This window comes from Arachis stenosperma, chromosome 9, assembly GCF_014773155.1.
Source record: "Arachis stenosperma cultivar V10309 chromosome 9, arast.V10309.gnm1.PFL2, whole genome shotgun sequence".
In the NCBI taxonomy this organism is placed as follows: Eukaryota; Viridiplantae; Streptophyta; class Magnoliopsida; order Fabales; family Fabaceae; genus Arachis; species Arachis stenosperma.
In genome coordinates this window covers 153,338,174-153,353,552 of record NC_080385.1, presented here as the reverse complement: position 1 = coordinate 153,353,552, position 15,379 = coordinate 153,338,174, and the positions used below count along the sequence as shown (strand labels likewise).

The 15,379-nt window shown below is 34.2% G+C and overlaps 1 protein-coding gene across 1 annotated transcript; it reads right to left on the bottom strand.

The window, feature by feature from the left end:
• Positions 1–5,898: 5,898 nt before the first annotated feature.
• On the bottom strand, positions 5,899–8,141 carry LOC130948327 (alpha-L-fucosidase 1-like). The gene is made up of 3 exons (XM_057877050.1): positions 7,451–8,141; positions 7,098–7,337; positions 5,899–6,728 (listed from the first exon to the last, which is right to left on the bottom strand). Exons 1-3 carry the CDS (start codon positions 8,002–8,004, stop codon positions 6,050–6,052), a joined length of 1,473 nt encoding a protein of 490 aa, XP_057733033.1. The 5' UTR covers positions 8,005–8,141; the 3' UTR covers positions 5,899–6,049.
• Between the last annotated feature and the right edge of the window lie 7,238 nt (positions 8,142–15,379).

The window sequence follows — 15,379 nt, the reverse complement described above, 5'->3', positions numbered from 1 at the left end:
ATTTATACTAACTTATCAAAGATTTAGTGGAGATTAGTAGCATACTAGCATGTATATAAAGGAGATTAATATGATATCGAGTATCATATAACTTTTTCAGAGAAAATCTATTCTTAATATATAAAAGTAGATACATAAGCATGCACCACATTATTTCTAAGTTATTCCTCTTATTCTACAATGCCATGTCAGTAATATTGCTTACGTGGCAAAATTTTAGAAACAACCAATCAAATCTTGCCAAATTTCAACCACTCAAATCTTGCCAAATCAACTTCTATTTTCAAATTAAAAAAAAAACTAAAAAACATAATAAAAAACAACAAAAACACAAATTAACATTTACCCCAAAAAAACCTCTAAAAACCAAAGAGTTCATTACTTTTCTCATGCTTCTCGCCTGAAAACTCCTTACTCTTCTCATGCTTCTCGAACCCCTCTTCTTCTTGGCACCTCTTCGTACCAAGATCCTATTTCCTCCATGCTCTTCTGGTATGAGCCATTGTGTTTTTCTCGAATCAAATTTTACTCTTCTCATGCTTCTCGAAACCCTCTTCTTCTTGGCACCTCTCCGCATTGCATCAATTGCAGAAACCAGGCCAACTAAGAAAATTCGTCCAACGAAAAAAATTCGTGCCAAGTATTTTCCTAAGGATTACAACATTGAGGTAATTTTATATAAGAAATTAAAAGTAGATATGCTTAACCTATCTTTTATCTTTTTTATTCATAAACTTATTCTTTACCAGTCGTTTATGCTTGCAGTACTTGATTCCATATCAATGGCATTTCAACAAACTCATGAGAATATATCTTCTATAAAGTAAGTCATCTCTTACACATTGTGAGTCGATGAGTAATTTCATAAGGTCGGCCTCTACAATGCTCTAACTGGTCCGAAAATTAAATCTCAATACTTCTTTTTAGACATGGCACATATAACCATGGGTTGAATTTAAGGATATTTTTTCTTCTTAGTTTTGTATACTTCTAAATTTATTTATATATTATGCTACAGTTTTTTATTTTTTTCTTTTACAAAATTCTTAATCATATCATTTATAAATCATAATTTAAACCACTTAAAATTGGTCTATAAAATTTATGTAATATTCTTAATCACATATAACAATTTAAATAGGTTAAAGTTACATTTTAAAGCTTATAATAATTTATTAGTTAGTAAATAAATTTATATCATTATTATTGCATATTACTTCACTAAAAAATATATATTTAAATGTGACAATATCATATTAGGTGGAATGCTTGGTCATCTTTAGCATTAAGACATCAGCATTCAATTTGATCCACCAAGGACCGATCACATTTAATAATATAATATTATCTAATTCAACTTGCTAATTTATGTATTTTATTAGGAATAATTGGTATTATTCATGATTACAGATAAAAATACTATTATTAATTAATAAATTACTTTAAAAGTTGGATAAGAAAAATTGGGCAGAAAGAAGATGGACTGGCTTCTATTCTAACTACAAAATTTTATGAAGTCATTTAATTAAGTAATTAGAATATTAATTTTGAATTATTGCTAATAAACTTTTCGCCATTTTCGGTACATTAGTATATATTAATTGTTCAAAGAGAAACGTTAAGGACTAATATTTTTTATTAATATTAGTCTAAAAATTTTTAATTAAGTCCATATAATATACAAATATTTTTTAATCAAGTCTTTTTAAATTAAAATTTTTGAAGTTAAATTTATAACATATAAAGACATTGAAATCATATTCCTATATTTATTATATCTTACCGTTGTAAATAATACAATAAATTTACTATACTAATAATTAATTTATTATTGCATATTACTTCACTACTGCCATTATTTCAGCGAACATAGGTCTTAACTTTGGATCTCTACAATACAAAAAGAGTATCATATAGTCACACCAAGTATCGGGTGTATTTCATTCATGTAGATGAAGTATTCTAAAACTTCCTAAAACTTCCTAAAACTTAAACATTTGCAAATAGCCTAAAAGTTTTCTATTAAGTCCATATAAATCTAGAAGTTTTTTATTAAATTCATATAATATACAAATATTCTTCAACCAAATCTTTTTAAATTATAAATTTTAAAATTAAGTTTGTAACCTATAAAGATATTAAATCTATATTCTTATATTTATTATATCTTACCGTTATAAATAATATAATAACTTTATAACACCAATAATTAATTTATTAATTTCTATAAACTCAATCATTAAATGTAATAAATATCCATATAATAAATGTCATAATAATATTATTAATCATAATAAATTTTACGTTACAAATATTTAAATTATATACTATTTGAACTACTTATATAAGTCTCTAATCACTATTTTTTAAAATAACATCAAATTTACCATGCATAAGAAATTTCTTTCCAAACTATACAATATCTCAAACTTACTCAATGGAGCATCATTCATTGGACAATATAACCAAACATACGGACAATTGGTTTATCAAAGTTCGCGTGATTCGTCTATGGAAAATATTAACACCCAAAAATAAAGAGGAGCCTCTTTTCTTAGAAATGATTATATTAGATGAAAAGGTACAAAATAAACAAATTTATTCTATTTTTAAATTGAATTTAAAAAAATGCTTTAATTATTTTTGTTTTTTATACTTTTAATATTATTTTATAATACTTTATATATAATTGTATTTTAATATCGTTAAAGTTAAACTTCTCTCAATTTGATAATCATTGTTCCTTTTCTAATAATTTAAAAAATAAACGCAATCATTTTTTTAACTAATTGTTAACAATGATTTACTAACACTGGAGGGAACACCTCTTCATGTAATTGTGAAGAAAAATATGATAAACAATTCAAAAATTTGTTAGAAGAAGGAAAAGTCTATACTATAAAAAATTTGAAAATAGAAGATGCAAATGATTTGTATAGAGCAATTAAAGGTACTATGAAAACAAATTTTTTAATAACAACTATTGTGAAAGAAATCAAAGATCCAGTTTTGAACATTCTCCAACACTATTTTAAATTTGCATCACTTGAAACATTATCTGACAGAGTGGGTCAAAGACAAATTTTAATAGGTAATTTTATTTTATATTATTTCAATTATTCTTATTAAAAATAATTTATTAAAAAAATCAACACATTTTTGTTCTTTTTATTGTAGATGTCATTGAAAAACTGCATGCAATAGGAGAAGAAGAACAAGTAGATGTTAAAGAAAAACCCACAAAAATACGAAGAATGGAATTGATACTCAAAGAGTAAAAAAATATACAACCGATTCATTTTTCATTTAGATATATAGTTATTAACAAAATACTATTAATTTTAGGAACATCGTGTTGAAAGTCACGTTGTGGAGAAATCTCTCAAATCAGATAAATAAAGAAATTACAACACAAATTAAGGGCCAAAAAATTGTTGCACTCACGTCAACATTGGTTAGTGAATATAAAGATATGATCTTTTTCAAAAAATTTTAATTTATTGTTTTTTTAGTTCAAAGAATTATATTTTATATAATACATTAATTGACACAATACAACACAATCTTATTTTATATAACCTATTATATTATAATATTAGGTGATTATTAGGTTAGCACAACTTCAAGTACAAAAATCTATATCAATCCAGAAATTGAAGAATTCACACAGCTGACTTATGGGTATTTCATAACTAATAAGTCTCTCAAAAATTAATTCATTTATTTAATTATTCAATTTAATAAATATAAAAAAAATTTCTAAATAGGACTGATCAACATGAAGAAGTAATGGAGATACCAAGCCAAAACGATGCCAACACAAATCTTCAGAGTAGAATGATTAGAAATCGAATAACTATTCAAGATCTAATGGCTATGCAATGGGAATCTGATTATCAGGTATGACAAAAATCTCACAACATGCATCATACATTCATTCTTACTCAAATACAATATACCTAATGATAACATAAATAGAATATTAGAATAGGAAAAGATCTTTACAATTTTAGCAACTATAAACGGAATTGATGACAAATTTGGATGGAACTATGTTGAATGTGAAAAGTATCATAAGAAAGCATATAAAAAAGGAGATAACTACATCTGTGGCATATGTAATTAAACACCACAATATTCAACCATAAGGTAGCTTTATATACTTTTCGTTAGGGGTGCACAGACCCGGCCCGGCCCGAAGGCCCGGCCCGGTCCCGAACACTTTTGGGGCTAATTTGGTGTGATTTCATCGGGTTTAGGGTCGGGTAAGGGTCTCAAAAATAGACCCGGTCATTATTTCGGGTCGGGTCCGGGCCATAGCTCGGGTCACCCGAAGTCGGCCCGGTGGCCCGGTCATCATACACAATTAATATTTTGTGTTATTAGTGATGGATCATGACTATTCTTATGTGGAATTTAAGTATTGTAAATCTTAATATTTTGTGTTAGTCATTATAAGACTATAAATTAATATTTTATGTTTAGAATGCATAAGTCTTTAGACTAATGCATAATATTGTGTTATTTGTATTGATTTAAATATTTGGTATTATTAGACAATATTAGTATTGATTGTGGTTATACTTTAGTATTGATTGTGGTTATGCTTTAATTTTGAAGAAGGGTTGGTTCTTGTTATATTTTTCTAAGTAAATTTTACCATGTTAAATAATGGTTGGAGTCTTGGAAATTTGGATATTTTTACATGCTAGCTTACAAGAAGATATCAACGTAATGTAATGTTAACGGCCCGGTTTTCACCCGGTTTTCACCCGGTATAATTGTGGCCCGAAAGTGTATTGATTTCATCGGGTCTAGGGCCGGGTTCGGGTCTAATAAATAGACCCGGTGTATATTTCGGGTCGGGTCTGGGTCACATCAAACCCGGCTTCACCCGGCCCATGTGCACCCCTACTTTTCGTAATCTCATTTAGCAAATTATTAGTTATTAACCCAATATTTATTTTAGGTTCAGAATTCAATTAAAGGTTTCAGATCAAAGTGCTACATCAACTTTTGTATTATTTGATGGCGAAGCAAAAAAATTGTTGGACACAACTGCTTCAAATCTAATCACACTCCAGAAAAGTAATGATCTTGAAGCACCACCCCAATTGAAAAATTTGTGCAACCTCACACTTATTTTTGAAGTCAAACTAAATGAGTTTAATCTCAAAGAAGGTTCTCAACAATACACCGTTATCAAGACATTTGTTCCAACTAAAAACACTGAACAGCAACATCCATTACAACAAATAAAACAAGTAATACTAAAAAAATCACTTATTTAAAACATCATTTTTATTTCTAATTTATATTATTCATTGATTATAGGAACCAACTTCGCCAATACTAATATCATCAGACGAAGATCACATACCTATCAAGAGGTTGAGGAGAAAAAAAACGATACAAATTTAAAACACATTTTCGGAAGAAGACCATACATGCAAAGAAGGAGCAAACAACACAAAAGAAAGTGTACACAACTCACCAATTCATAAGGAACATGCCTTCACAACAACTTATGACAGAAAGAAGAAAGCAACAACTCTAACAACAACCAATAAAAAAAAGAAAGACGAGTGTCACATAAGAAGACCAATTTCATCAATTAAACCAAATGCAAAAATCAATTCCAACATCCAAATACTTTGTACTATCATTTCTTTTAAATAAAATACCATTTAAATTTATTTTTAGTTTATACATATTTCATTTAATTCTACAAAACATAATAATTTTTAATATTTATTATATACTATTATTAATTTACCGTCCCGCGCATTGCGCGGGTCACATTCTAGTTAGTATAATTTGCACTAAGATGCGGTAATGTGGCGAAAATAATAGAATAAGATGGTACTAGTGCAAAGTAATGTACGCATATGCGTTCAATTGTTTTCTTATTGTTATTCAAATTTCAACAGCCTATGACAACATTGGAACTTGGAAGTTGCAGTTAAAATAATAAAAATAAATTGAAGCACATGTTTATATTGTTCTCCAACGTATTCATTCATTCTACTGTGTTCTAGAATCTGGCTTTTCAGTTGGCAGTAAACTTAGAATGCCAATAAGGATCAAAATGCAATCCAATAGAAGAAATTAAGGGCAACCCTCTTGCCTTTGTGATCTTAATCCTCACAAGACGTGCATGCACCACATCTACATCAAGCCTATGAAGCCTCTTGTATCCCACAGTTGTCCCTTGGATCATCAATTTACCATCCACATAGATTTCGTGCCGTTGGATCCGCTGACCAAGTCCAATTGCTTCCTGCACCCTAATCACATTGAATCTCAACCCTCCATCATTGGTCCAAATTTCAATCCAGTGATCCTTTTCACCATCATCAGCACTTGGTGCCCAATATGACCATAAGTGGTCCTTATCTAGCAACTTTTCTGGCCCAAATTCTGCACTCCTTTGGCTACTAACCTTAATGTAAAAATCCTCAGCTAGATTTTTATTGAAGATTGTGTTGATTGCCTTTCTAAACTCTTTTAATCTATGAGCATCATCATCAGATACAAGGCCAGTTGTATTTGGAGGTACATTTAGAAGTAACACACAGTTCCTCCCCACTGAATTGTAATAAATGTCAAGAAGTTCACTTAGCCTTTTTGGTGATTCTGATTTGTGCCAAAACCACCCTGGCCTAATTGAAACATCACATTCAGCTGGTAGCCAGTCTGTTCCTCTTGGATCACCAGTGCTTAGGTATCTGCATTGTTCATAATTAAGCAAGTTGAAATCATTTTAGTTCTAATTAACTAATTGATTATGGAACAAATGGGGGTCCAGTCTGTGTCTAAAAAGAAAAAGAAAACCAGTAGTACTATGACATTATAGGTTTGGTAAGCCGCACCATTCATGCTTTTGAAAATTTGGAAGCATTGTCATATTTTTATTGTTGATTGAGACAGAAACACGAGCAAGGCTCACAAGTAATGCAGCTCCATTATTGTTTTTGCCTTTTTTGAGAGAAAGTGCACATTATTATGGAAAAGCTAGCACTCATGCTTCACCTTTCATACCTTATCATATCATACAAGTTATTTACTACTTAGCTTAGCTTAAAAGGAAAACTTACTGAGAGATGTTTGGGGCTCCAATTGATAGAGAAGTTCGGTTAATGGTAGACCAACAAGTGTAGTCAGCACTTCCTGTTTCATCTCCCACCCACCTAACATCAGGACCAGCATCAGAGAAGATATTGATGGAACTCTGCAACTCCTTCACCATTGAGAACCAATCTGAGAAATAATATGACACATTCTGTGACTTTGGATCCTTTGCTCCATCAAACCATATTTCTCTAACATTTTTGTACCTACCAATTAAAAATCGTTGCAATGCATAACATTAAGCTTAAAAATTGAATCCATCAAACAAACAAAGTATAGTCAAAATCAAAATAGAGTATGGAAGAGAATGAGAACCAACTTGTTGAGCAACTCTTGCAGTTGAGCCAAGTAGTATTCATTGTAGGCAACATCATGGCCGTAGCGCGGCTCGTGTCTATCCCACGGCGAAAGATAGATCCCTACATCGATTCCTTGCAGTGTGGCAGCATCAACAAATTCTTGAACCACATCACCATTGCCAGATTTCCATGGACTGTTAATGACAGAATGGTCAGTGTACTTTGAAGGCCAGAGGCAGAAGCCATCATGGTGCTTTGCAGTTAGTATCATCAATGAGATTCCTGCCTCTGCTGCCACCTTGGCCCATTGTTTTGTGTTGAGTCCAGAAGGGTTGAATACTGCAGGGTTTTCATGGCCTGTTCCCCATTCTCTATCTGTGAATGTGTTGACTCCAAAGTGGAGGAACATTATGATCTCCCTTTGTTGCCATTTTAACTGTGAATATGATGGGAGTGGCAGAATTGGCAATGGTGGTGGTGTTGGTAGTTTATGAGAAAAAGAAGAAATAATGCTGAGTTTGATTAATAGTGTAACTAAGAAAGAATAGCACCATGCTGTTCTGTTTCTAGGCATGGTGATATTGATGGTTATGTTGTGTTTGTTTTTTGTAGATTTTTTATATAATTGTTATGGTTGTGAGGATGGAATTGAAGAATCTTGAAGATGAAGATAAGTAGCTAAGAAACAAGTAAAGAAAAAGTGTGTGTCATTTTGTTTTGTGATTGTCATCATCAATGATAATAGCATTCATCATGCATTCCAATAATAATTCACGGGTTGATTTTTCTGTTCCCAATTCCACTCCTAATGCAGCAGAGAAAATGAGTTTTCTACACGTGGATTTCACTTTCTTCCGGGAACTTTTGAGCTGCCATAAACTGCATTCTTTTTCACTTTTTTCTTTTTCCTCAATGAATCTTTTCGTTCAATGTATCAATTTGTTCAATAATATATCATTTAACTCTGTTTATTGGATCTTAGACTGCATTTAATTACGAATATAGCATAAGTCAATATACTGAGAATGAGATATAAAATATAAATGATAGAAATATAAAAATTAATATTTTTATTTTATTTAACAATAAACAGTATAAAAAATTAATAAAAATAATAAAAAATTTTAGAAAATTATACTTTTGTTAGTATCTTTATGTTATTTATTTCTATTAAACAATATAAAATATATTAAATTAATGTCTCTAAATATTCTAATAATCTGTAAACAAACCCAACCTTATAAATATTCCTTTATAATAGAGATTTAGTTTTGATATTTAGCTTCATATATTGTAATTAGTTATTCATTGCCATGTTATTTACTATGAAAATGGATAATAGAAGTTTAAAACGTAAGAAAATCCTTACGATTCAATGATATAAGTGAAATTAAAAATCAAAGATTTACTAAATCAAACTTAAACGATAAGAACTAAAATAACAATAATGATTATTCTTAAATATGTAGGGGAAATATATATAAATCCTCGTTATTATTAGGGATAAGTACTTTTTTCGTCCCCAAGGTCTGGGGTCAAAATCAAAATCGTCCCTGACCTTTTTTTCTTATTAAAATCATCCTCAACATTAAAAAAGCTTTAAAATCATCCTTTCCCGAATTTTTGGACCAAAATACCCTCATCATCATCATTCTCCTCCCCCTCCCCCTCCCCCTCCCCCGCCCCTGCCCCCACCCCGGTTTCCCCTCCCCCTCCTCCTCCTCTCCCCCTTCCCTTCCCTCCTCCCCTTCCCGCCTCCCCCACCCCTGCCCCCACCCCCGGTTTCCCCTTCCCCTCCTCCTCCCCTCCCCCTCCCTTCACCTCACCGTAACTCCCCCCCTCCCACCCATCACCTCACTCCCTCACCGTAACCCCTCTCCCACCCCTCATCCCTCATCATCTTCATCACCATCATCATCATCATCAGATTTCATCAACAACAACAAATTTCATTAAAAATTCAGAAATTTAAATTTCATCCATAACAAATTTCATCAACAACAATCTAGTTACAGAAGAAGAAGAAGAAGAAAAATCTAGTTACAGAAGAAGAAGAAGAAAAAGAAAAAGAATAAGAAGAAGCAGAAGGCGGGGGGTTGGACGCAGAGGCAGGGAGCTGGACGGGGGGCGGCGGCGGCGGGCTGGACGCAGGGGCGGCGGGGGCGGGCTTGAGGCGGGGCAGCGGCGGGTTGGGGGTTATGGAGTGATGGAGTGAGGGTTTGTTGGTGGGTGTAGGAGGAAGGAAAATTTTTTTTGGGGGGAGGGGGGAAGGGAGGGGAAGGGGACGAAGAAATGGGTTTTTTGGGGGGGGGGGGGGAGGGAGGTGGGTTTTTTTTAATATTATTTTTTTAATTAATACTTAAGGGTAATTTGGTCCAAAAAAATAGAAAATGACGATTTTTTAACGTTTTGTAACGTTGAGGATGATTTTAATAAAAAAAAAAGGTCGGGGACGATTTTGATTTGACCCTAGACCTTTGGGACGAAAAAAGTACTTATCCCTTATTATTATTAGTACGGGGTATATTTATGTTTTAGTAATAATCTTGTGACTTTATTGGCATACTTTTTATGTGTCGTTTGATTTTAATAAATTTAACAATTTTGAGTGTCAAAAGCTCAGTATACAAGCGATTAGGGCTTGTAACTATTACAAGTTCATTAACGTCTAATCCACCAAAACGTGCTGCAACTCCTACGTCACTTACACGCGCTATATTCACGCCATTTCACGTTTTTTTTTGTGCCTCTTTTTCTTCTTCTTCTTTCTCCGTTCTTCTTCTTCTTCTTCTTCTTCTTCTTCTTTCTCTGTGTCTCTTTTTCTTCTCTTCCTCCCTCTTTTTTTTTTATTGAAATTTCTTCTCCTCTTTTTGTTTTTTCTTTCTCCTTCATCAAAATCACCAGAAAAAACAAAGAAACATTATTCAAGGTACGTTTCTTGCCTTCTCTTTCTCCTTCTTCTTCTTCTTCTTCTTCTTCTTCTTCTTGCTGCACGTTCTTCTTCCTCTTCCTCTTCTTCTTCTTCTTTTCTTTTGTTTCTTGCCTTCTCTTTCTCCTTCTTTATTTACGTGCTTTTCTCTCTGTTTTCTTTTTTCGTTATTCTCGATTTCTATTGTTTTTTGACATCAAGCTCTGAAATCATTTTTGAAGAAGAAGAAGTAGCAGAAGATGAGGAGGAGAAAGAGAAAGAGTTCTGAATTATGCATGATTTTGGGTGTATTTCTTAAATCCTTTGGGTGTATTTTCTGTAATCTTTTGGGTGTATTTCTATAATCGTTTGGGTGAATTCCTGTAACCGTTTGGGTGTATTTCTGTAATCTCTTGGGTGTATTTTATGTAATCGTTTGGGTGTATTTCTGTAATGCTTGACATTTTTTCTGAAATGAAAAATACACCCATAGATATTAGTAAGATACACTCATAGATATGAGTCAAATACACCCATAGATATCAGTCAGATATCACTCAAATACACCCAAATGATTACAGAAATACACCCAAAGGATTACAGAAAATACACCCAAACGGTTACAAGAATTTACCCAAACGATTATAGGAATACACCCAAAGGGTTACAGAAAATACACCCAAAGGATTTAAGAAAATACACCCAAAATTCGTTGAAGTATATCTTATGCATAATTCAGAACTCTTTCTCTTTCTCCTCCTCATCTTCTGCTGCTTCTTCTTCTTCAAAAACGATTTTACCATGAAAAATCGAAAAAAAAAATGAGAAAACAGAGAGAAAAGACGTAAATGAAGAAGAAGAAGAAGAAGAGGAAAACGAGGAAGAAGAACGTGCAGAAACGAAAGAAAAGGAGAAGAAGAAGAGTAAGAGGAAGAAGAACGTGCAGCAAGAAGAAAAAGAAGAATTTCGGAAACCATGAAAATCGAAAAAAAAAACGAAGAAGAAGAAAAAGAAGAAGAAGAAGAAGAAGAAGAGGAAGAGGAAGAGAAAGAGGAAGACGAAGACGAAGACGAAGAAGACGAAGACGAAGAAGAAGAAGAAGAGAAGAAGAAGAAGAAGACGAAGAGGAACCGTTTGAGTGGGGCGCGTGTAGTTACGCTCCATTCAAAATGAATTAATGCGCGTGTTAATAAAGTTTGGGCTGATAACTTGTAAAACGTGTACGACCTTTTTACTTGTATGTGTAGCAGGCTCCTATTGCTTAATAGCTTTCTTCCTTTGAAAATTTAACAAATTCTCTCATAAAACTTATAAATTTCTAAGGTGATAATTATCCAAACCCTAAATATAAAGCCAAATAATTATACATATTAGATGCTTATCATGCTGATCATGATAAATTGATAAGACTAAATAGTTTACAAAATACCCTATAAATATTAAAATAATTGTCCCCGGTAACACACACATACACATTATAGTTATCATTTAAAGATACAGGCTAAAGGTTAATATATAAAATTAAAAGTAAAGTATTAAATTAGTCTTTTATATTTGGAGGTGTAATTTTATTTTAATTTTTAAGATTTAAAGTGTTTTATTTGAATCTAAAAAAATTATTTAATTTTAATGTAGACTCATTATAAGGTCAAAGACTATTGCGCAAAATTGGGGTACGAGGTGAAAAACTGCCATGATCTGCTGAAGGACACAGAGAGTGATATGGTAAAAGAGGATGACATTGGCGAATGGATTAAAGTCAGCCAAGTGGGAACGCGAATTTACTCTGAAGGAGAAAGAGCATTCAACAACTCAACCCAAAACCAGAATAAGGCCACTCAACGTAAGAAAAAACCGGTCTTAAACTGCTTATTGGAAGAATTTGCAGGGATGTCAATGCAAAAAGGGAAACAAAGTTTGAAACCACAAGACACTGGTAATAGGGCAGCACCTGAGTCACCTCAATCAGCCAATTCTAGAACAGAATGCATGGAGGTTATCATAGCTGGTCATTCCAATACCAAGGAGGATGAAGGGCAGCTTATGCAATTCGCTATTGGGCAGTGTCTCACCACAGAGAAAGGTAGGAAGTGGAAAAGGTTAGCAAGACAAGGTGCTGCAGAGTCAGATACTAAAAGTGAAACCAAAAAAAGGTTGATGAGTGGTATAGCTTAAGGATCTACAAAGAAAGCAAGAATAGAGGATGAAAATGCAGTTGAAGAGATGGTGGAGGGTGCCAACCTACAAATGGCACCCAAGGCGCCATGAGAACTATAGTTTGGAATTATCGGGGTTTGGGGAGACCCCTGACAATTCACACCTTAAAAGGGATCTGTAAATCCCACTCCCCTGAGATTGTGTTTATAAGTGAAACAAAGAACCAATCTTGACAGGTGGAAGCAAAACTTCGGGTATACAGCTACGAAAACTGGCATATTGTTAACCCGGCAAGAGTGGCAGGAGGACTTGTGCTAGCTTGGAAGGACAGCATCAGTGTTCGAATTATTAGCAGTGGAGAATTCTTTGTGGCAGCCGAAATTAAGGAAGTCGGAAGCAGTGAGGAATGGGCAATCATTGGTGTCCATTTGAGTTGTTCGGAACAAATTCGATCCTTACAGTTTGAGGAGCTTACAACAATTAGCCAACACCTGGAAGGAAAAGTGGTAATAGCAGGCGATTTTAATGTTATAACAAGTCAAGCGGAAAAGAAGGGTGGAGGCAAAAAATCAGCAACCACCATTGCAACATTCACTAATTTTATTGACAGTAACAAATTAGTGGATATTGGAATGGTGGGGCACCCTTTCACGTGGACAAATCGAAGACAAGGAGAGGATTTGGTGAAGGAGAGGCTTGACCGCTATTTAGTTGGGATGGAATGGAAGTTGAAGTTTTCGAATGCAGTAGTGCACAGGCTCACAGAGTCAGGCTCGGATCATGCTCCACTTTTGATGGAAACCGAACCTCAATCCTGGCATAGTAAAAGGCGGTTTAAATACCAGGAACGTTGGTGTGGAGAAGAGGATGTCAAGAGAATTGTCAGTGAAGTGTGGAGAATGGAAGTTGTAGGCTCAGCTATGTTCTCCTTGGCCCAAAAGTTGAAAGTTTGTAGACATAGACTAGTTCAATGGTAGAAAACTCACAAAACAAACTCTCGAAAAGAAATTGAGGACCTTCAAGCTAAACTAGAGGAGTTGCGGGTGGCTGGAATCAATGGGGGAGAGGAGGTTACCAGTTTGGAGAAGAAGTTGGAGCTGGCATATTTGAAAGAAGAGAGCTATTGGCGAGAAAAATCTAGAGTCAAGTGGCTAAAAGAAGGAGATCAGAACACTAGATTCTTTCACCAGAAATTTCAATCAAGGATGCGAAGGAATAGAATTCGGAGATTAGTGGGGAGGGACAATGAGATTGCATCGAAACCGGAGGATATAGCAAAGATAGCTGAAGACTACTTTTGCGATATTTTTACTTCTTCTTGTTCGGCTGATCCGAATCCATACTTAAAGGATTTGGAGCCAAAGGTTACAGCTTCCATGAACCGTAGGCTCCAAAGGCCAGTAACTATGGACGAGGTCAAAAGAGCTACATTTAGTGTTCACGCTCAGAGTGCTCCTGGTGATGACGGGTTTACAGCTAAGTTTTTTCACTTTTTCTGGGATATAGTTGGAGGTGACGTTTTTAAGGCAGTAAGAAGTTTCTTTCACAGTGGAGAATTCTAAAAAGCTTCAATCATACTCAAATTTGTTTGATTCCAAAGGTGCCAGATGCCAATGACATGACTCAGGTACGACCGATCAGCTTGTCTTCAGTTATGTATAAAATTATTTCTAAAGTTATGGTGCATCGATTACAAGGTATTATGAATAAAATTATAAGCCCAAATCAAAGTGCGTTTCTCAAAGGTAGACTCATTTCAGATAATATCCTAATTGCCCACGAATGTATGCACTATTTGAAAAATAAGAGAAGTGGGGTAGAGTATGAGATGGCTATTAAACTAGACATGAGCAAGGCTTATGATAGGATCGAATGGCATTTTTTATGGTATAGTATGGATAAGCTGGGTTTTGATGCTAAATGAATTAACTGGACTAAGAAATTGGTAACGACTGTTTCTTACTCTGTCGTTGTGGAAGGTCAACCTTTTGGCTATTTTAGGCCAAATAGGGGCATTCGACAGGGTGACCCCCTATCTCCATATCTCTTTCTTTTTTGTGCAGAAGGACTTTCCTTCTTGCTACACAAGGCAGAGCAAAACAGATTAATTCAAGGAGTTCAAGTTAATCGGAGATGCCAAACAGTTAATCACCTTTTGTTTGCTGATGATTCAATCCTTTTTTTGCAAGAGGGCACCTAATACAAGCCAAAGTATTCTAGAATTGCTAGAGATCTATGAGGGTTTCAGTGGGCAAAAAGTCAATCTGAATAAGTCAGCTATCTTTTTCAGTCACAACACACCTCAGAACACAAGACTAGCAGTTGCTCAGACACTAAATATTGAACATATCGGAGCACAAGACAAATACCTGGGACTGCCCTCTATAGTTCAAAAATCAAAGAAAGCAACCTTTGGAGCTATCAAGGATAAAGTTCAGAAGAGGATTATGGGTTGGAAAAGAAGTCTATTGTCATCAGGTGGTAGGCACACGCTATTGAGAGCGGTGGGGGAGGCGATTCCTATTTATACACTCTCTGTTTCAAGCTCCCAGACACGCTGTTGACTGAGATTCATAGCATGCTCTCGCAATTTTGGTGGGGTAAAAAATGCACAGAACGAAGAATGGTTTGGATTAAATGGGACACAATGACGAGACCGAAGAAAGATGGAGGGCTGGGGATCAAGGACCTAAGGGCGCAAAATTTGGCTTTATTGGGAAAACAATGTTGGCGTCTAATGAAATACCCTAATTCTACTCTATCAAGAATGCTCAAAGCTAAATATTTCAGATATACAGATTTTCTACATGCAGAGATAGGAAGCGTACCGTCGTGGGGCTGGAGAAGTGTTCTTGAAGGGCGCAAGGTGATCGAGAAAGGCTTG

What these genes read in the sequence shown, in the direction of transcription:
- LOC130948327 (XM_057877050.1), bottom strand. Translation starts at nt 8,004, where the DNA reads ATGCCTAGAAACAGAACAGCATGGTGCTATTCTTTCTTAGTTACACTA. An exon ending in CTGCAAGAGTTGCTCAACAA is followed by an intron (nt 7,338 to 7,450) that starts GTTGGTTCTCAT and finishes TTTAATTGGTAG; the next exon opens with GTACAAAAATGTTAGAGAAA. An exon ending in GGAGCCCCAAACATCTCTCA is followed by an intron (nt 6,729 to 7,097) that starts GTAAGTTTTCCT and finishes TGAACAATGCAG; the next exon opens with ATACCTAAGCACTGGTGATC.